This window comes from Eptatretus burgeri, chromosome 4, assembly GCF_056783735.1.
Source record: "Eptatretus burgeri isolate ZD-2024b chromosome 4, Ebu_testis_v1, whole genome shotgun sequence".
In the NCBI taxonomy this organism is placed as follows: Eukaryota; Metazoa; Chordata; class Myxini; order Myxiniformes; family Myxinidae; genus Eptatretus; species Eptatretus burgeri.
Window position 1 is genome coordinate 46080923 of NC_140964.1, and position 20000 is coordinate 46100922.

The 20000-nt window shown below is 42.8% G+C and overlaps 1 protein-coding gene across 5 annotated transcripts in view; it reads left to right on the forward strand.

Annotated features, from left to right (window-relative positions):
* Positions 1-20000, forward strand: part of LOC147027960 (retinoic acid receptor beta-like) — a 184073-nt gene that overhangs the window by 25524 nt on the left and 138549 nt on the right. For 4 of the 5 annotated variants that reach the window (XM_085877846.1, XM_085877841.1, XM_085877844.1 and 1 more), the window contains exon 3: positions 6955-7059. The exons of the other annotated variant lie outside the window; for it this stretch is intronic. In XM_085877846.1, the coding sequence (XP_085733972.1) occupies positions 6955-7059 (105 nt within the window). The remainder of the gene's footprint in view (positions 1-6954; positions 7060-20000) is intronic. 5 annotated transcript variants of the gene reach the window in all.

Genomic DNA, 20000 nt, shown 5'->3' on the forward strand with positions numbered 1-20000 from the left:
AGCAGCTCTGTTCACCTCAGTGTGACCTTAAAGTAGTCACACGTGGTCACCTTTTGGCAAGATACGGGTCACCCTGCGGGTGACATTGGTTTATTTTATTTATTATTTGGTTGGCCAGGGAAAGTGTTTTCGCCCATGTCTTTCAATAACCGGCTTGCCATGCCTGCCGTTTGAGTAAAGGAGTGGTTTGGGCAGGAATTTGGAATTTGTTCAGGGTGTCGGTTATAGCTCACCGACTCGTTGTGAAGGACACCGTGTGATCTTTAACGTCCACTAACTAATTCTAGCAGATGGTACGCCCAGTTTAAAGCCCACCTGAGGGAGGCCACACACATTGATATATCTCGCCCTGTCTGCGAAACACCGGGATGACCGTTTGCAGGTAGATCGAGAGTCAAACCCAAGCTAGATAGCTTAGCGGCGAGTGTGGATACCTGTAGGCTATCCTGACAGCATTGCGTGACACATGTACCTTATTGGTTTATTGCTGAAAGATGTCAACCTGTCGTGTGCTATCGACGGCACTTGAGGTTTGTCAGTGCTGCAGAACCATTTCCTTTTGAGAAGGTTGCGATTTAATCTTGAATCACTTTATTGTTTTTTTTTTTTAATGGTTTCACACCACAAATGCCAAAGTAAACAAGCTCTAGTCTCTTGTCAGGGCTCACACCTTCAACATACCTCGCGAAGAGCGAAAATGCAGGTGACAAGGGGCATTTATATCCAGACGATCACCGTTTCGTAGGCATTTATTATTTCTCCTTTCTCTCCTTTCCATATTACACCTGCTCATTTTCATGGCCATTTACGCCCTCACAAGCATCGTTTTCCTATAAATATCCTCTGGCGGAAACGTCACAGAATAACTTTGCGTGCGAGCTATCGCTAATTTGAAAATTAATACGACTCGTCGTCCGTAATTTCCACTCGGATACCAGGAGCCGAGCTGTTATGTTTTTGGTATTGGCTGAAGATTGATGCCTTGTTCATAATTTTTTTTTTTTTGTAATTGCACCGCTCCTTGAAATGTGGCACTCTTTCATTACAATCCAAGAAGGGTGTCACAACAGACCGAACAAACATAATTAGGAGCTGGCTAAATACTTTGTACGCCGATTTCATTTGACAATTCATCCAAAGGAAGCTCTACTTCCTTTCTGGAATGTGAACTTCCACGTGAGGCACTCACCCATTTATCAGGAAAAGTCAACATATGCCGATGGAATGGGTACGAAAAGAGGGGCAGCCAAAGACCTCCTCCTGCTCTGCACTTGGCATTCTCATAATTGCAGCACAACCGCCATTGCTCAATTGAAGGTCCCGAGTACAATGCCACGTACCCCTACGGTTCCTGAAAGTAGGTCGTTTTTCAGCCAAAAAGGTCAGGTAATCATGATCTCGGAACACTTGGAGATAATGGTCTTCCTTTCTTCTCAAGTGCTTTTTTTCCCCCTGCTCTTAAGGGGACCATCGGGACCGCTATGGGTGCTCGTAAAAATCACCTGCTAACACTCTGTCTGCCTGGAAAGCAGAACTTACCGCCTCATGGCAGAATGTGCTCGAGCCAGAATAGATGAGAGCCAGAAGATGCTCGTATAACGAATGAGGGGGTGTTGATGCATCAGATTATGGGTGGTTCGGTAAGTGCCGGATCTTGACGGACAATGAGCGGAAAGAATGGACGGCAGCGTGTCCCGCCGCAGATACAAATGAATTGGAGGGGATGTTTTATCGTGTGCCATTTGGTGTTGGAGGGCCTTGTAATGGCCTCGTTTGGAGCTAATAAAACGACAATTGAATTTTAGGAAGAGAAGACTCTGCCGTAAAGCTGCCACTGGCGTGGCATGTTGTGTACTGTCTTTTTTCCGACTTTCAGCCACCATAATTTATGCCCCATTGTAAATCCTGAGTCCCGTTAATTTCTTCCAGGGAGGGAAACACTGGCCCATGACAAAAAAACCAACGTCTGGGCCTGGTGGCAGGTTTGAGACCCCCCATTTAGACCGTTGAAAGCTATTCGCAGTGAGTGAAAGGCAGACTAGCGTAGATCTGAAATTACACTTGGACTTCTCTTTTTGTCAGATGCTTGTTTAACCATGTGGTTTATTTGTCTGTTTATATCTGTTGACTAACCTTGATTTATTTTTCTCCAACATACGGTCTTTGGAATAGATCCACATTTGATACAATTGGATTTCAAGATACACAGAATGTTCTGAGATAGTACCAGGGAGTCACACTGTAGGTTGGCCTGTCTCGGATTCCCATCTGAGTTCCAACGTGACTCATTATTGCCGGGATCTGAGGTTCAAGTCATACAAATTGTGTCGATCTGTTTATTGTTTACTTACATACATTCATGTAGAAGTGCAGTACGAAAAGTGCATTCCTGCTTCCTCGTGTCGTTGCCCTGACCGCATGACGATGATACGTACTTGACACGTGATTAATGTATAAACTCCACCTTGTGTCTTCGATCAATGTACAAAACAATGGCATGCATACATATATTCACGCTTGTTCATTCAGTATATTTTTGGTAAAGATTATGGCGATGGAGGCACGGATGTATTCCATCAAGGAAAGGAAGTTGGTGATTCCAAACATGTGCTGTACAGTTTTGCTTTCACTTTACATTCCATTATGTGGATGTAAAAGAATGTTAAAAGAAAGTGGGTGTACTTTAAATGAAAAATAGGTGACACTGCCATGCACATCGAGTCCACCGAGAAACTGAAAGCCCTTGAATGCTCGGAACGTTACTTGGAGCCATTTTGGGGGGGGCACGCAGATCTGAGTTGAACAACTTCAATTGGATTGCTTAAAATATTTGATAAACGTAAGATGTTATTTATTTTTAATACATGGTCTAGGCTCGTGGAAGAACGAGAACACCAAACAGAACAGGACACAACATAACAAAGGGAACACCAGGAGAAAGGGAAAACCCCAATAGCAGGGTGGAAGGAGAAGATAGACGGAGGCCGACAACAAGGGATGGACAGGATGGATACATGAGAAAAAATTTTCTGAGGGGTCGGTGTGCTTTAAGGAGTGTAGAAAAGACCACGGCTTTGGATGGGGGATGACCTGAGATTGTGGGGAACAGCTGTCTTGAAGATCTGGAAGGAAAAATGAGATTGAAGAGAGTGTGAAAGGTGGTTCCACGGGTGGGAAAAGAGAGGAATACATGAGTAGAGGTGAGCAATAGTTCTGAATTTAGGCAGTTTCATGAGGAGGGGGATCCTGCAGATACTTGAGGGGGAGAGAGAGGGCAGAGGGTGCAAGATCATAAATGAGGCGGAAGAAGACAGAGAGACCACCGACCTGTCGGTGGTGCCGAAGTGATAGGCCCATAGACTAAGCTTCAAAATCTGACTTCTTATCCTCAATTTTTTTATTGTCATTTTAGATTTGTACTGTTTCACGTGTCAAATACAACCCCTCTCACTGTTGTGGTATCAGGAGTTGGGTGCCACATCAAGGGGCTATCACACCTTGTCGTTTTAGCCAGCGTATGCCGACGTATGAAAAATTTGGCGAATACGCTGGCACACATCGAATACGTTATGGGTAAGTTTTGTATACGTTAAGAGCACGCTGAAGCACGCTGGCATACGTCGTAGTACGCCGAGCTCGTCAACAAATTTTGTGCATGCTCCAAATTTTTCGACGTATGACGCACACGTTCCGCATACGCTGGCCATAAGTTGTAGGCACGTTATGCGATCGTTGACACACGTCGACACATGTTACTTGTAAGTTACTCATAAGTCGAAACACGTCGAGGTAATGTTTAGCATACCTGAAACTTATTTCTAACCTATGAGTAACATGCTTTGAACCTATGAGTAACGTATCTCCAACGCATATTGATGTATGTAGACGTATTTGACATCTTCTGGACGACCACAGAACTTACTGAACGTGTTTCTAACTAACAGCTACCGTATAATGGCGTATTGGCAGCGTTTAGGGGAATTGGTATATAAAAATGGGTTCACACAGGAGGGAACCCGTCAGTGTTCGAGACTCCATGGTTTTTTTTTTGGGTTATTTTTCTTCGGCATGACGGTGATGTTGACACTTCGATGTCTAGTGCGGTTATGATTTAAATCATCGAGCGGCAGCCTTTTAATAGGCTACGCCACGTGATCGTCGGCAATACTCTGCCGCGCGCTATGCATAAGTTAGACTATCGTTGGGCATAAGTTGTGAACGCCGACAACACGCTAAGCATTCGTTGGTATAAGTTATCTATAAGTTATCGAAACGTTCTGTGTACGTTACTAATACGTTATGCATACGTCCAACTCATTAATATACACCCAAAACTGAAAAAAAACTTTAATAGTTCAGCGTACGCCAGTGTTTTAGATCAATTTTGATACGTTGCCATACGCTGGCTAAATCGTCAAGGTGTGACAGGGGCTTCAAGAAGGCAAGCAACTATTGCCACATGAATCTTGGCCATTTTTTGAATCGTGACATATTATCCATCTTTTTGGCTGGCATGATACTCTTGAAGTATGTGCACTCCCATCTGAGCTGTTAAACTGGACGTACCTTCTGCCGGAATTATTTGGTAGACGTTAAGGATCCCATGGCATCCTCCGCGAAGAGCAAGGGGGTCATCTCCAGCACCCTGAACAAATAAGAAATTCCTACCTGTACTGTGGGTAACAAACGGTCTGGTCTCCTTGTAGGCTCCTTGACAACAGGTGACACTGCTTTCTACTTCAGAGTGCGGTTGTTATCTGGGTTTGCGCAAAGGCTTCTGCACTATAAGGAAATTGATCAGGTAGTTGACATCTTTCATGTGAACAGCCTTCGTCAGATCAACGCATCTTTTCATTCACTTTTCATCATTTACACGATTTAATGGAATTTTGCTTTGCCACACACTGTACGGCTCCATATTCAACAATGTTCTGAACACCAAGTCCTATGGCTCAACCAAGTTGATCTGTTATTCTTCCGCCTCCTGATCATCAGTTACTTCTGGAATGACTATACTTGTTGTTTTTCTTGTCAATGTGGAAATTAATGGGACATACATTCTGCCTCCACTTGAAACACTGAGCTTCATTTGAAAAATGCTAATTTCAGAACAAACTACATTTCGGTTTTTAGCCCTAATCACTCAATTGTGAGGAATCGCTGAAAATTCTCGGTTCCAGATCCGAATTTGGATCTTCACCAAAATTGAATCAATTTTTCCTTGTCACACGCACAACTCGTCCACCAGGTTTTGGCCAAATCCATGCACAACCTTTTGAGATATCTTGCTATATATATCTTCTTTGGCCTCATCTCTCAATGGGAAGAATTACTTTTAAAATTCTCGTATCCGGATCCGGTTCTTCACCAAAATCTAATCAGTTCGTCCTTTTCGCACACCCAACCTCTCCACCAAATTTCAGCCAAATCTGTCGACAACTTTTTGAGATATCCTGCTCACAGTCAGCCAGACAGACAGACAGGGGTGAAAACATAACCTCCATCCACCTTTGGTGGTGGAGGTAAACATTAGTTTTGTTGTTTTAAAAACAAGGAAATGTAATATGAACTTCAGCTCTTCAATGTTTGTTAACTTTTCCTTTCTAGTATATCATAATTGTTTTTCAGTCCATTATTTGAACATTAACAGCTTGTCAGTTAATACACACGACATACGTTGATTGTAGAGGGTAAATGCATGCAAGCCTACATCCTTCAAGAACATCTTCACCACACGTCCGCCGGATGTCCGTCGACATCGCTGCTTGCCATTGTTAACCTCCGCCATCTTTGAAGATGGATGGAGGTTACTGTTTTTACCCCTTTCTATTTGTTTGTTTGTTTGTTTGTGAACAGTATTACGGAAAAACTCGTCGACGGATTTAGACGAAACTTGGTGGGGGGGGGGTTAGGTATGGTCCACGGATCATGCCATTAAATTTTGGACTTGGTCCCACCCCCCCCCCCCCCAAAAATAAAATTGTTAGAGAAAAATTTTTTTTTTTTGCATTTCTACATGTTTTAAGTGATTTGCAACTCCCCCCTCAAATTTTTTTACCCCCCCCCCAAAAAAATAGAGAATTTTTTTTTGCATTTCTACATGTTTTAAGTGATTTCCAACCCCCCCCCCCCCAAAAAAAAAATTGTTAGAGAAAAAAACATTTTTGCAATTTTTTTTCAACAAAATTTCGATTTTTTTTTTTCATTTTTACATGTTTTAAGTGATTTCAAACTCCCCCCCCCAAAAAAAATTGTTAGAGAATTTTTTTTGTATTTCTACATGTTTTAAGTGATTTCCAACCCCCCAAATTTTTTTACCACCCCCCCCCAAAAATAGAGAATTTTTTTTTGCATTTCTACATGTTTTAAATGATTTCCAACCCCCCCAAATTTTTTACCCCCCCCAAAAAAAATAGAGAACTTTTTTTTTGCATTTCTACATGTTTTAAGTGATTTCCACCCCCAAAAAAAAATTGTTAGAGAAAAAAAAAATTGCAACTTTTTTTTCAACAAAATTTCGAATTTTTTTTTTCATTTCTACATGTTTTAAGTGATTTCCAACCCCCCCCCATCCCCCACCCCCAAAAAAAATGTTGGAGAAAAGAACTATAACTGTCAGCACTGTTGACATCATATTTCATGAATAAGATATAAGGTTCACTTGAGTGACCCAGCAGTATTGGCGGCGGAGGTTTTGCACTCTCCCGAGTGCTCCCCCTCAAGTTCTGCTTGTTCTTGATCTAAATGTTGAGGTTGCTGTTAGTTTTAATGGAACTCTAATTATAATTCGGGCAAAACTTTTTCTGCAAACCTTGGCTGTCTGGCACGCTTTACATTATGATTGTTTCGCCATTCTAAAATGCAGCGAACACCATCAAATACAGGAAGCAACACTTGCTTTCTGTGAAGTAGGATTTAAGGCAATCCTGATGTCAACACCTTGTCACCATGCAGCACTCACCCTGGGAGTCGGTACCCGTGCAGGAAAAGGAGCCACTCATGAGAATACAGCATCGTGTGTTGTGCTCCACAGTCCAATGGGCTATAACCATCCAATTGGTGAGCCATTCATTCATTGCAACAACATGTCTTGCCACCACGCGGCCAGCAGCAAAATGGGGAATTCCTGTTTTCACCCGTTTCGCACGATTTGAGGATCAGTATGATGGACTGCAGAATTTTTTTTAGTGAATAGTTTGCGGATCTCATTAACAGTTAATTAACCACTTTTTCAAACTTACAAAAGGAATAATCGATCTCTTTTTTTTACATCCACTACCAAAAGTGGACGGAGGTTATGTTTTCACCCCTGTTTGTCTGTTTGTTTGTCTTTGAGCAGGAAAACTCAAAAAGTTATGGATTGATGCAGAAAAAAAAAATTGGTGGAAATATTGGGTGTTTGTCCAGGATGAATTGATTTGATTTTGGTAAAGATCTGGACCAGGATACTAGAATTTTTTTTCGAAAATGATTCGTCACCATTGAGAGATATGGCCAAATACGGTATATTGTACGATATCTCAAAACGCTGTGGATGGTTATGACAGAACTTGGATGAGTTGGGTATGTGACAAAAACAAGCTGATTCAATTTTGGTTAAGGTCCGAATGCAGATCCGGTCTATCAGTGGGAAACAAAACATAAACTGTTCAGCCTGGCAGAGGTGTGTGCTTTACTGAGTGCTGTTCTAGTTTCCTACTGTTATGATATTTCATTTTGATACTTCAAATAAAATGGCTTAACTAATGCTTGGTAGATGCAAAAACCGATCCCTGCCAGCTTTGAGGGTAAACGATCCTCAATATATTTGATCATGGATTAAATCGGCAGAATGTTTATCGGAGTATGCTAACCGCTGCGGGAGGCGAGAAGAAGCAAACATTTTAGGAAGGATTTTGGCAGGATTAGGCAGGATGAAGGATTCACATCCGAAACTTCAGCTTCTCCTTGCTTCCTTTGGTGGTTAGCATGTTTTGATCAACGTTCTGTTGCTCTACCTGTCTGCCGATGCAGATTAACACTAGCTTTCACGATTAAGACTATTTTTCCAGCATATTTAATTGTTTCATATTTATAGAATGTATATTCATCAAAGCTTTATCAAACTGGTTTTCGACCAAAAGAGACCATGATGGTTTCCTTCTCGGGGTCATAGTTTGGGTAATTTTATTTAGTTATTTTAGTGTTTGTGACTTGTGATGGAACTTTCTTTTCATCACTTTTATTTCGATAATTTTGAAACTTACGTTGAGAGCTGCAACTGTGGTCAATCCACAATCAGTGGTTTAGTGGTTAAAGCATTCGCTCTGATGCTGGTAGGTTGGCAGTTTAATTTGAACCCTGGCCGAGTCCTACCCAAGACTTTAAAAATGGTACTTACTGCTTCCTTACTTGACATTCAGCATTTAAGGGTTCGAGCATGGGAAAAGAAACAATCTATCATGGATTGGAATCCATGATGAAAAAGCAATTCCTCCCGAATTACCCTGCTGAATGCAGAGAGAAAAGCGACCTCATTAAGATGGCGGACATCACCTGCATCCAGAGTCCTCCGAGAAGTGACGTTGCTTCCTCCGAGCTCAGTGGCTGTGTTTGTCTGATGTCTAGTCCGGTATTGCCTCATGTATTTGTCTACATGTTTGTGTGTGTGTGCGTGATTTGTGTTGCAGCTCCTCCGTGAACCTTCGACACTGGAGAAATAAATCTGCATGATCATTATTTGTGAAGTTGAAATAAAGGGAAATCTTATAAGGAAAACTTTCTGGTTTTAGGATGGTCAAACCTAAGATATATCATGATTATGAATAACAAGTTTTCTCTCATTAGCCAAGACTTGAATTGCTGCTCATCACTATTCACCATCACTATAAGACAATTTACTATGTCATCCAAAGGTGTCTGATTTGAGTCTCGGAGGTCAGAGGTTTGAACCTGACCCCAGGTGAGTCATACCAAAGGCTTTCACAATGGAACATGTTACTTCCTTGCTTGCCGCTCAGCATTTGAAAAGGATAGAGCACACACGAACAACCATAGGTTGGCAACCAGAGTGCAAGCTATGATGGACCAAATGGCCTCCTTCTGCATTGAAGTTGCTTGTGAGGGGATTAATTATGGTATCATTATTCCCACGCTTTTGAAGAAAAGCGGGAATATTGTGATTGTCTCCGCCGTCCGTCCGTCCGTCCGTCTGTCCGTACATCCATCTGTCTTACCCTGTAACTCCTCCTACACTGTTTGAAATAGGAACTTGAAACTTTGGGACAGAGTAGATATATGTATGGGGAAGTGCACAACACTTTCGGATTTTTGATATGACCCCTAGGGGTTGACCCCTAGGGTCCAGAGGGGTTGGGGTCATGGGGGTCGATTAAAAAAAAGTGTCTTATAGGTTTTTAAATCAATAAAATTTCACCTTGCGTTAATGGGACAAAGCAGTTAATTATTTGTTAATGGGACAAAGACAAATGTAGTTCTAGTTATTATTATTATTGTTATTATTATTAAGTGTGTAATGAGAAGACAAATTTCCAAATGGAAGTTACTGCAAGAACCGCTATAGAATTACAAACTTTGAACATAGTTTTTGAGGTGGAAGGCAATGAACATAAAGAAAAAAAACAAATCCTTGGAACCCAATAAGGATAAAACATGTCAAGGTGATTTATAAAATAAAACGAACACCCGAAGGTAAGTTTTCCTTTGTGGTCTGTTGGAGGAAAAGGTTTTGTGTTTATTCAATTGTGTCGAGAAAGTACCACCTCTGTCACTGTGGTGGTTGACACATGATCACGACCGTAAAGGGCCTCCATGCCCCTCGGCATGTGCAAACGTGCAAAGATTTCATTCCCGTCGTATGTTCGCGTTCAGCTTTGATCGGAATGGGTTGAAGTTCAGGAGTCCAAATTGTTGCAATTAGGGTCTCCATCAGGTCTTCGTGAGGCAATTCGCGACAATGGCTTTGTGGCCCAGAAAGGAAGCACCGAAGCTTGAAGGCACGCAGCCCCTGCACTCTGCAACAGCAGCAATGTGGCTCCAATCAGCAGATTACAAACAATGCGCACCTTGTCAGCCAGACGAACTTGGTTCGGCAACCAAACCTCAGCAACGCTCTCATCCTCCGCCAAAAGTTCCCCCTTTCTCTCTTACCCCGGCGGGTAAACACTTGAAAAATCTCGCATCTTGCTTTTTGTTGTTGTTATTGTTTCTAGAAGACCCATGCTGTGCGAGGAATTGACTGTTTCTGTTGCTTTTCCGGCTCGCTGCCAATACGCGCCTGTGTTAGAGACATTTCGTGGGAAGAAATGTCGTGCGACGATGTGCCGCTGCGTTTTGACACATACCTACGCGTGTGGGTCTCCGTGGGCTGTGCGAGATCCATGGGGGGTAAGGGAGTTGGAGGGGGGGGGGTTCTGTGATATATGTGGAAATGCGCAGGCAATTTGGAAGCAAATTGAATATTCGTATCCCGTGAACTTGGAACATATGCACCATGTCCATCTCTGTTATTTCTGCTCCTACTGTATGTGTGCCTTTATATCTGAATATCAGTCGCTTTGGTTGACAGGTACACCGACTTGACTACCCTTGTGAGACTTTCTGCCCGGTGTGCAGTAAGAAAGCCCTTATCTTTTCACTGCACTAAACTATTTCAGGTTTTATTTTTGGTATGTCAAATTTAAACTAAAACCATTCATTGCTTCACAATCGTTTGAAGTTCAGCTAAGATAGCAGATTTGTCAATTCATGTCAAATATCTTTGATTTTCCACATCAATTACAATTCTAAACCCAAGAAATGAAGGATCAAACGTTCATGACTCCCAGCGTTTGTGCAGCTTCTAACTTTATAAGACATTTAAGGGCTAACCTGGAATTGTCAGACTAATACATAATGAGCAATCAGCAGGGAGCACCCAAAGCCACCATTCAACTCTCTGACACACAGTGAAAGTGGATTTTTAAAAACAAAGGTCTTTGTGGGAGCATTTTTATTTGTTGAATGCTTATTGGATTGGGATTCAATATGGCATTCTGCCTGCTGGTTACATCATCACTGAGGGGTGGCTGTGTCTCTGATGCAGTGACCCTACACATTAGAAAAGGAATGTGGAACTTGGCCAGTGTGTCGGCACACAGTTGCCTATTCTTTGCGGAAGGCACTGTGTGATCTTTAACATAGCCCAAGTGACCGATGCTTGTGGATGGGTCCAAAGCTTGATTTCCCATCTGACGGGTTGTGTCCAGATTGACGCAATGTCCTGCTCATGAAACAGCAGGGAAGCTCGTTGTCGGTTTTCGGAATCAAACCCAGATAGGATAGCATAAAGGTGAGTACACTACTTCTCAGCCTTATTCACAGCATGCATGAGTATCAACAGAAGTAATTGCTGTGTCAGTGAAATGTGATGAATGAACCATAGAAAAGAGAAATGATGAAATTACTGGATTTTTAGGGATTTTACGAGATGGTTGTTATGAGCATCATCAACGTACTCAAAGCCTCCACTTGTGTTTTCTACCATGGTAACAATGTGGACTGTTTTATTAATACATGTTAGTTTGGGTGAGAAGAAACCAAGCTTGTCACTTAGCAATCTTTCCTTCACATTGATCAGAATCTTCAAAAACTCGTGATCAAACAACTCAACATAAGCTCGACATGAACAGCTAATATGAAGTGTTGTAGCCAATCCATCACCCTTACCAATCAAACATAATTGATGATTCATTGTTTGGTGTTCCTCTCGACACATCTATAAAGCTAAAAGCCCACTTTTCATCCTGCAGAATAAATATATACAAGGATTAAACGTTGGCTTAAAACAAAATGTTAAAATTTCAGCAGAAGATCACCATATAATTGTCTCTGCATAAAGAAGGAAAAAGATGAGTAAAACAACTCGCATCACTCAATTTTCAACGTGTGGTTTCAAGTGCAAATAAACAGGTATAGGGAAACATCATCTGTAATTGTCAAATCCAGAACTGAAAGACCCAAAAATCTGTTCAGCAAAGATGAGCAATACTTGAAGATAATATTCTTAAGGAATAAAAAGACAAGAATTGAATTGTTAACAGAACTGGCAAAATGCTCAAATGTCGTTATCCATCAGGTGTCGTTATAAAATCAGGACTTAAAGGATGTGTCGCAGTAAGAAAACCACTGTTAAGAAAGGGGAACAAGACTAAGACTAAAAGACTAAAATGTACAGAAGAACATAGAAATTGGACGATGGAACAACGGACAACAGTTCAGTAAATTTGGAACTATTTGATGACAGTATATGAGACGAAGAAAAACAAACTTATAAAGAGTCTTGCTTGAAACCAACTATTAATCATGGAGGAGGTTCAATTCAAGTTTGGGGGTGCATATCCTCAAGTGGTGTTAGAAAATTGCTGAAATTGATTGCATATTGCCTTCAGTAAGGTACAAATAAATTTTGATCCTTCATGTTATCTCTTCATGATACTTATTTGTCCAAGCCATCTTACAGCAAGATAATGATCCAAAACACTCAGCTGGAATAATTAAAACTTATTTGCAGAAGAAAGAGGAAGGTGGAGTCCTTTTAACGCATGGAGTAGCTCCCCTCAAAATCCACATCTTGATATCTGCATTGATGCTGTTTGGACAAAGAAAAGTTTAAAAAAGAATATGAACAACTTAGATGATCAGCAGTGTGGAACACCATTCAAAAAGAGTTTATAACAAAATTATTTGAAAATGTTCTGAGAAGAATTCCAATGGTTTTGAAGAAAAATAAACCATAATAGAGTTGCAGCAAAGAAACCACTGCTGAGACTAGAGAATAAGGAGAAGAGAATTAAATTTGCAAGGCAACACCAAGATTGAGCGACTGAACAACGGAATCAGATGCTCTGTTTTCATGAATCGAAGCTTGAACTTTTTGGATCTAAGAAATGCCAGTTTGTATGCCAAAGACCTGGGGAACATTATGACATGTAATGTTTGCAGCCTACTGTTAAACAAGGGGGAGCTCTGTGACTAGGGTTGTATCTCAGATTTGGTAGCGGAAAACTTATTGAAATAAACAGGATACAAACAAAAGAGAGGTACAAGCAGATACTGCAGCAACATGCATTTCCTCGTGGAAATTGTTTGTTCGGAAGCGGATTCATTTCCAACAGGATAATGATCCAAATCATATTTCAGTGCAGTAAACAGTACTTGGAGAACAAGGTTACAGCTGTTGTGCTCCAAGTGTTAGAATGGCCACCCTAGAGTCCAAACATGTGTTCCATTGAGGCCATATGGGATTACCTGGAAACAAAGAAGAACAAGAGGAACCCACGGTCATCATCAATGCCCAAGACCAGGGACGTTACATTAATGCTTTCAAGAAAATGACGGGATTGAGTCAATCGTACAAATGCAGGTTTTGTCAGGAAGAAACAGAAAGTACCAGCCACCTCCTTTCGGGGTGTAAAAAACTCATGGTGGAAAAGCTGTACACAGAAAGACATGTCAGTATCTACAAAGTAATCCACTGGCACATCTGTAAACATTTCAACATCCTGGTCACAGAGCAATAATGGAAACACAAACCAGAGCCGATCCTCGAAAATGAACGAGTAATGCTCACGTGTGACAAGATGATCCCATCATGTGTGGACATCACAAACAGAGCATTGTGTCTGGATATAGTGCTCAAACACAAAAAGGAAAAAACGGCATTTTTTATTGAGGTCTCGGTTTCCAATGACTTCCCAATAAATGCCACAGAAATTAGGAAATGACCAAATACCAGGGTCTGAAAAATGAGGTCAAGCGTATATGGAAATTGATGAAAGCTGAAATTATACCATTGATAGTTGGAGCCACAGGAATGATGAATAAAACCCTTACTGAGCACTTAAAAATCATCACATCACCACAAACGAGCTACACGTGGAGGCTATCAGAGGTTCAGTGAAGATTTTGAAAACAGCCCTTGGAACGAGGCTATGAAAACGAAGGTTCACAGTTTGGTTCATGAATCACGATCCTTTACCAAAAAATAGAAGGTGGAGATTTTGAGTTCTGGGTGAACTCCCTCCCACCTCCTGAAACCGCAAATGGAGATAACAACCAATGGAAAACCCACAGTATCTCTCTCGTCAGTAATCTAACTTTACAGAACTGTGGAATGTACGACAGCATATTTGGCACAATGTTCCTGCAAGAGTACTTGTCTTTTACAGGAAGCATGGGTAAAAGAGTGATGGCACAGAAGAAGGCAAAGGGCGGACACACAAACTATTGACTGATACGATAAAACTACACTGTTCTTGTTGTTTAATGAAGCAGTTTGTTTCACACACATTTATAAAGGTTGGTAATTTACTAATATGTGACTAATACACATATAATATAATACCTAATAAATAATAATACCTAATAAACACATGTGACTGATAATTATCGAATATATATATATATATATATATATATATATATATATATATATATATATATATATATATATATATATATAGATATATATATATATATATTATAATTTGATGAATATGAATAATATATCTATTATATTGAATATATATATATATATTTATATATTATATTTTGAATATTATATGAATAATATATAATATATATTTATATATAATATTATATAATATATATAATATAAGATGAATAACATATATATTATATTATAATTTGAAATTATAATTTGATGAATTTACCCTAAAGTATGAGTATCATTGAATAACCCAAAATTTTTCAGAGTACGATATCATTATATCTTATAAATACTGTATTATCGTTTGTTTTTATGTTTGTGCGTTTGTACATCATTCTTTCACTTACGAACCCTAGCACCGAGAAGCCCCAAAGGTTTGTGTGTTGGTACTTCAGAATCTGGATAAGGTTGAAAGCTACCACATGTTGGCCTTGAAGTATGTTTTGAGACCACCAAAGGCTGCAATGAAGTATATTTTGGGATATGGGTTCAAGCAGTGCTGCCACCAGCCCACAGGAAAAAGGTAACCACCATGAGGCCGATAACTCCATTGCTTTTCAATGCCCAACACGTCCAAAACCAATGCCAGGAAAAGCTCACCTGGCCGAGCAGTGCTGGGTACCCCCTCCAGCACATATTTACCATACTATATGTACAGTAATCCCCCATTTCTCGCGGGGGTTACGTTCCAAACCTCCCCACCCTAAGTGAAAATCCGCGATGAATGGACGCCTCCCCAAAAAATCGATTCGTCTGGTCTGGTCGGTTTGGGAGTGATTGAGTTTGAGGTGCCGGAGATCGACTAGTCTGGTCTGGTCGGTTTGGCAGTGATTGGGTTTGAGGTTCCGGAGATCGACTAGTCTGGTCTGGTCGGTTTGGCAGTGATTGGGTTCGAGGTGCCGAAGATCGACTAGTCTGGTCTGGTCGGTTTGGCAGTGATTGGGTTTGAGGTGCCAGAGATCGACTAGTCTGCTCTGGTCGGTTTGGCAGTGATTGGGTTTGAGGTGCCGGAGATCGACTCGTCTGGTCTGGTCGGTTTGGCAGTGATTGGGTTTGAGGTGCCGGAGATCGACTAGTCTGGTCTGATCGGTTTGGCAGTGATTGGGTTTGAGGTGCCGGAGATCGACTAGTCTGGTCTGGTCGGTTTTGAGGTGCTGGGTATGAGCAGTGCTCGTCCAATGGCGGCAAACCTTTTTCCTTCCCGAAGCATATATCGAGCACCTTTACCTTAACCTTCTCCTGGAGCGTCCCAGGACCTTCCTCTGGCGCTTTGGTTCCTTGCCAGAAGCCTTAGAAGGTGCAGGGCGTTTAGGGGGCATCGTCGGGCTTGGAGAAAAAACGTAGAAAATATTCGAAGTTCACAAGCGAAACTTTGTCTCGTGCGTTGTGTGACTGGTCGAGCACCACGCGTTATAATTTATTGCTGAAATAATTTATATTTTATATATTATTACCGCGATGTACCGGGGGAATCCGCAGAAAAAATTAGTTACGTTCCAAGGGAAAACCCGCGATGAACCGGGGGCTCGATAGGTGAACCGCGATGAAGCGGGGCGTGACTGTATATGCAATTTGGTGTCTGTCTAACCACGATATATTCGGTTGTTACTTATCAAATCTCAACCAAACTTGACAAGGGGATGAAGGATCACACGATGGAGGGTGAGGAGTCTTCATTTGACCCCTTCCCCAATGGGGTTTTCTGCCTTGGGCAAAATCCGTGTGAAGGTGTACATCTGTGTTAAGATAGCTAATAGTAGCATTTTTCAAAGGCCACGACTAATAACAAAAGTAATAACAACACTGATGATAATAGCATAATATGAATGTTGTTACAAAACAATGTTAACCCTAATAACAGAGGTGGAGACATATATATATATATATATATATATATATATATATATATATATATATATATATATATATATATATATACACATATATATACACATCTCGATTATAATACCAAGCTTGCACACTAAAAACTCGGCTCGCCGTCACACGATCCCTATGAAATTGCTGTGGCACTTAGCGGACATGCCGACAATGTTAGGGAAGTCTTGGCGTTCCATAGTACCACTTGCATTTTGCACAATGCGTATTTTTGTCATTCCCCGTGTACGGTGTGTCGTCTGCTACCAACTATGTTGTACTGCTATCCCGTGCATGTGCACGGGTATCGCTAGTATATGTATGTATATACATACATATTGTTACGGCTGTGGAAATTCGCAATACACCATAAAGGACCGTAGATCAGTTATGACGATAAGTAATTGTGTAGTTAGATTTCCCCACTGTTGTTTACAGGGAATTTCCATGTTCACCGGACTGCGATCCTTTGAGATAGCCGTTTTTCTGTTCTGTCGTTATTTTGGATCAAACCAACAACACCACCTCCACCACTTCCACCACCACCATCTTCGCCACTTCCCGCACTCCAAACGCCATCCTCCACGGACCACGCGGCGACGATCTCTGTGGCACGAGCCATTACAGGAAGGACGCAGGATTGCTGCAAGAAAGGCTCTTGCGGGGCCTGAACGGACTTCTTCCGCCTAAATTCTTCCGCCTGAATTTTCCCCACACTTGGTGTGAAGGGAAGGGGTGGGGCGGCTCGCTCCCGATTGGTGGATGCGCGGCGTGAAGTGGTCGGAGTGAGGGCACGCCCCCTTTCGAGAGGCTTCTCAAAACACCTCGAAGGGAGGTGGAGCCGAAAATGTGGCGGAGCGATGGGCGGAACCCCGCGCTGCGAAGGGCGGAGCCCCGCTCCATAAAGGACGGACACGAGCGGGGCACGCTCTCTTCCTCTTCGCTCGTCTGCTCTTGGAGTCCTTGTCACCTGGGTCTTCGTAGCTGAGTCTTTGTCGTCCGAGAGTTGCTGAGTCTTTTGTCTTCTTGGCCCTCGTCTTCGTCTTTGTCTTCCTGTCGTCTTGGTCCTGCGCTCGCGGCTTGGCGAGCGGCCTGTCCAGGGAGGCACGGATGGGAGACGCGGCAGCGCCGGTTGTGTGGTGGACCTGTGCGTCCGAACGAGGAGTGCCGGAGGGGGTTCGCCGGCCACGAGAGATGTCGGGGCCAGGCGCGACCACGCTAATGGTCATGGGAGGAGGACTCGACGGCCACCAAGGGAAGTCCCTACTTTCTTTTCGGGTTTTTGTATGGATGCTGTGGCGCCGTGTCCTGCAAGTAGAACTGTGCAAGAGACTGTGCTGTAAATAATTGCTTAATTCGGAATTAACTCTTCTTTGGCTTTGTTTGGCTGTACATACATGCATGTTTCTCTGCCTTGCTTTGACTGTAATTACGTGCCCCTTGTCTGAGTGTGTAATAAATGTGCATGTTGAACTGGATCCCGTCGTTGCGTCCTTTCCTTCGTTGAAAGTGCCACCTTACCTCGTGGAATAATTAGTGGAGGGGTTTGAATACCCGGGAAATAATCACGTCCGTCGAGGTCAGCGATAACACCGCTCGGTTATCACTGTAGCACGGAACGGACCGCTTAAGCAGTTCGTGTCCTAAGCTGACCTGCGACGAGGTACGATCGCCCTGTTAACTACCCGCGCAGGTACTTAGGTAGGTCGAGTTTGGCGAACAACCCTATCCTGCGCGGGTGGCCGATTGGCACGATTGTGGTGAGGTCGAAAGACCCACCCGTGACTAGCTCCCGGCGTTGTTCCGAGAGGGTCACGACTGAATTGCCCGTCCCGGTGGGCGACGTGGTCGCGATTCGAGTTACGTGGCCGATCACACGCCGGGTGGGCCGAAATTTGTAACAGTGGTGTACAGGAGTGTGAGATTCAAATCCACCTCGGTCTCCAATTAAATTTACGGGGATTGGACCAGGGGTGTGCAAAGCAAACCCACCGTTCCCCCCAAATTACGAGCAAAGCTAAATTAATTCCCTTACGAGAAATAAGATGGAGTTTCAAGGCGAACGGGTGCTGGGGGTATTAGGTATGCCTTTAGATGTATTGATAGAATCCATGGCCCGAGACGGTTCTTGTAATTATAATCCGTGGGGGAGCTCACCCTCATATTCTGAGCACGAACTTTGCCGGCAAACAGAGTCGCAAGATGGCGGCGCGGCTGCACTTCAGCACGGCACGAGGCGTGAGCGGGCCGCTTTAATGGCGCTACGAATGGCACGACACGAGGCGAGCGCTCCCAACAACTGTTTCAAACCACGGGGTCATGGCAGGCGTGTCAGAAGGCCGGAGCATGCATTGACGGGCTTCGGAGACAAGTGTCGAAGTCCTTGCAATGGTGGAGGAATGGTGACAATTGTATAGGGGAATTGCACTCGTTTTCCTTTGAGTTGGACGAGGCACGGCGGCGCGTAGACAGGGTTCATAAGGATTACGTGCGTACGGAGTCACAACAAATGGCCGATACGCAGGAACTAAAGCGAGAGGTAGAAGAAGGCATTCGGAAAAGGAAAAGCTTGGAGGAGGAGGTAAAAAGAGGAGAGGAACATTTGGAGCAAAAAGAAGAAGAATGGTTGGAAAAGGCAAGACAGTTCGAAGAACTAAAGGGAAAAGTGAGGAAAATAGAGTTGAGTATCCATAAGTGGGAACAAGGGACGAGCGAGCTAAGAGAGAGAATGAAGGAGGAGCGAATTGGTGACTCCCGGGACAGAACGCACATGGAAGAAGAATGGAAAAAAAGTTGGAAGAAAGAGAATGCGAACACGATTTGGAGTTGGAACAACTGAAGGAAGAGGTGAGAACAGGCAATCAGGAAAGAGAAAGCCTAGAACGGAAGATAAAAATAGGAGAGTGTAGTGTCGTGGCAGAGGTGCGAACAGGCAGACACGAGCCGGAGGGTAACACAACTCCGCTTTATTGTCTCGAGCGAGAGGGAAGGCGTAGGATGCCCGTAACTCCGCTTTAATACGCACTCTATGCACTCTACAGGCACACGACCTACAAGACACTGCTAATGATACCACATGATGCTACTGGTGCTACAAGTCCCAAGCGGGCGCGAACAGCTATATGCATTGCAGACACGTGACTACCATCACAACTCCTCCACGCCCCCACAACGCTCTACGCCTTGTGCTTTGCACGCGTATGCCAATATGCCACAGAGAGGAATGGCAGGGAAGACCTAGAGAGATACGGTGAGGAAATGAACAAATTGTGGGAGGAAGCATGCAAAAGAGGTGAGGAGGCCGGAAGGGAAAAATGGGAAAAAATTTCTGAGTTATGTGAACACCAAAACAAAGAGATGGAATTTCAAAACGAGTTGAGGATGGTGAGAGAAGAAAGAACGACAACAGAGAATGAAACGTTAAGGAACCACACTGTACAGATCGAACAGCTGGAAGCGAAGGCCAGATTAAAGAATGAGATATAAGAAAGAGTAATGAAAGAAGAACGAATGAGACGGGAGAAGCAAATCAGCCAATTGAAGGAAATAACGAGGTTGCAGAATGAGGAACAAGAAAGACAGTGGAATAGAAAACTGAAAGAGTATTAATTTGAAACTGAACGACAAAAGGAAAAAA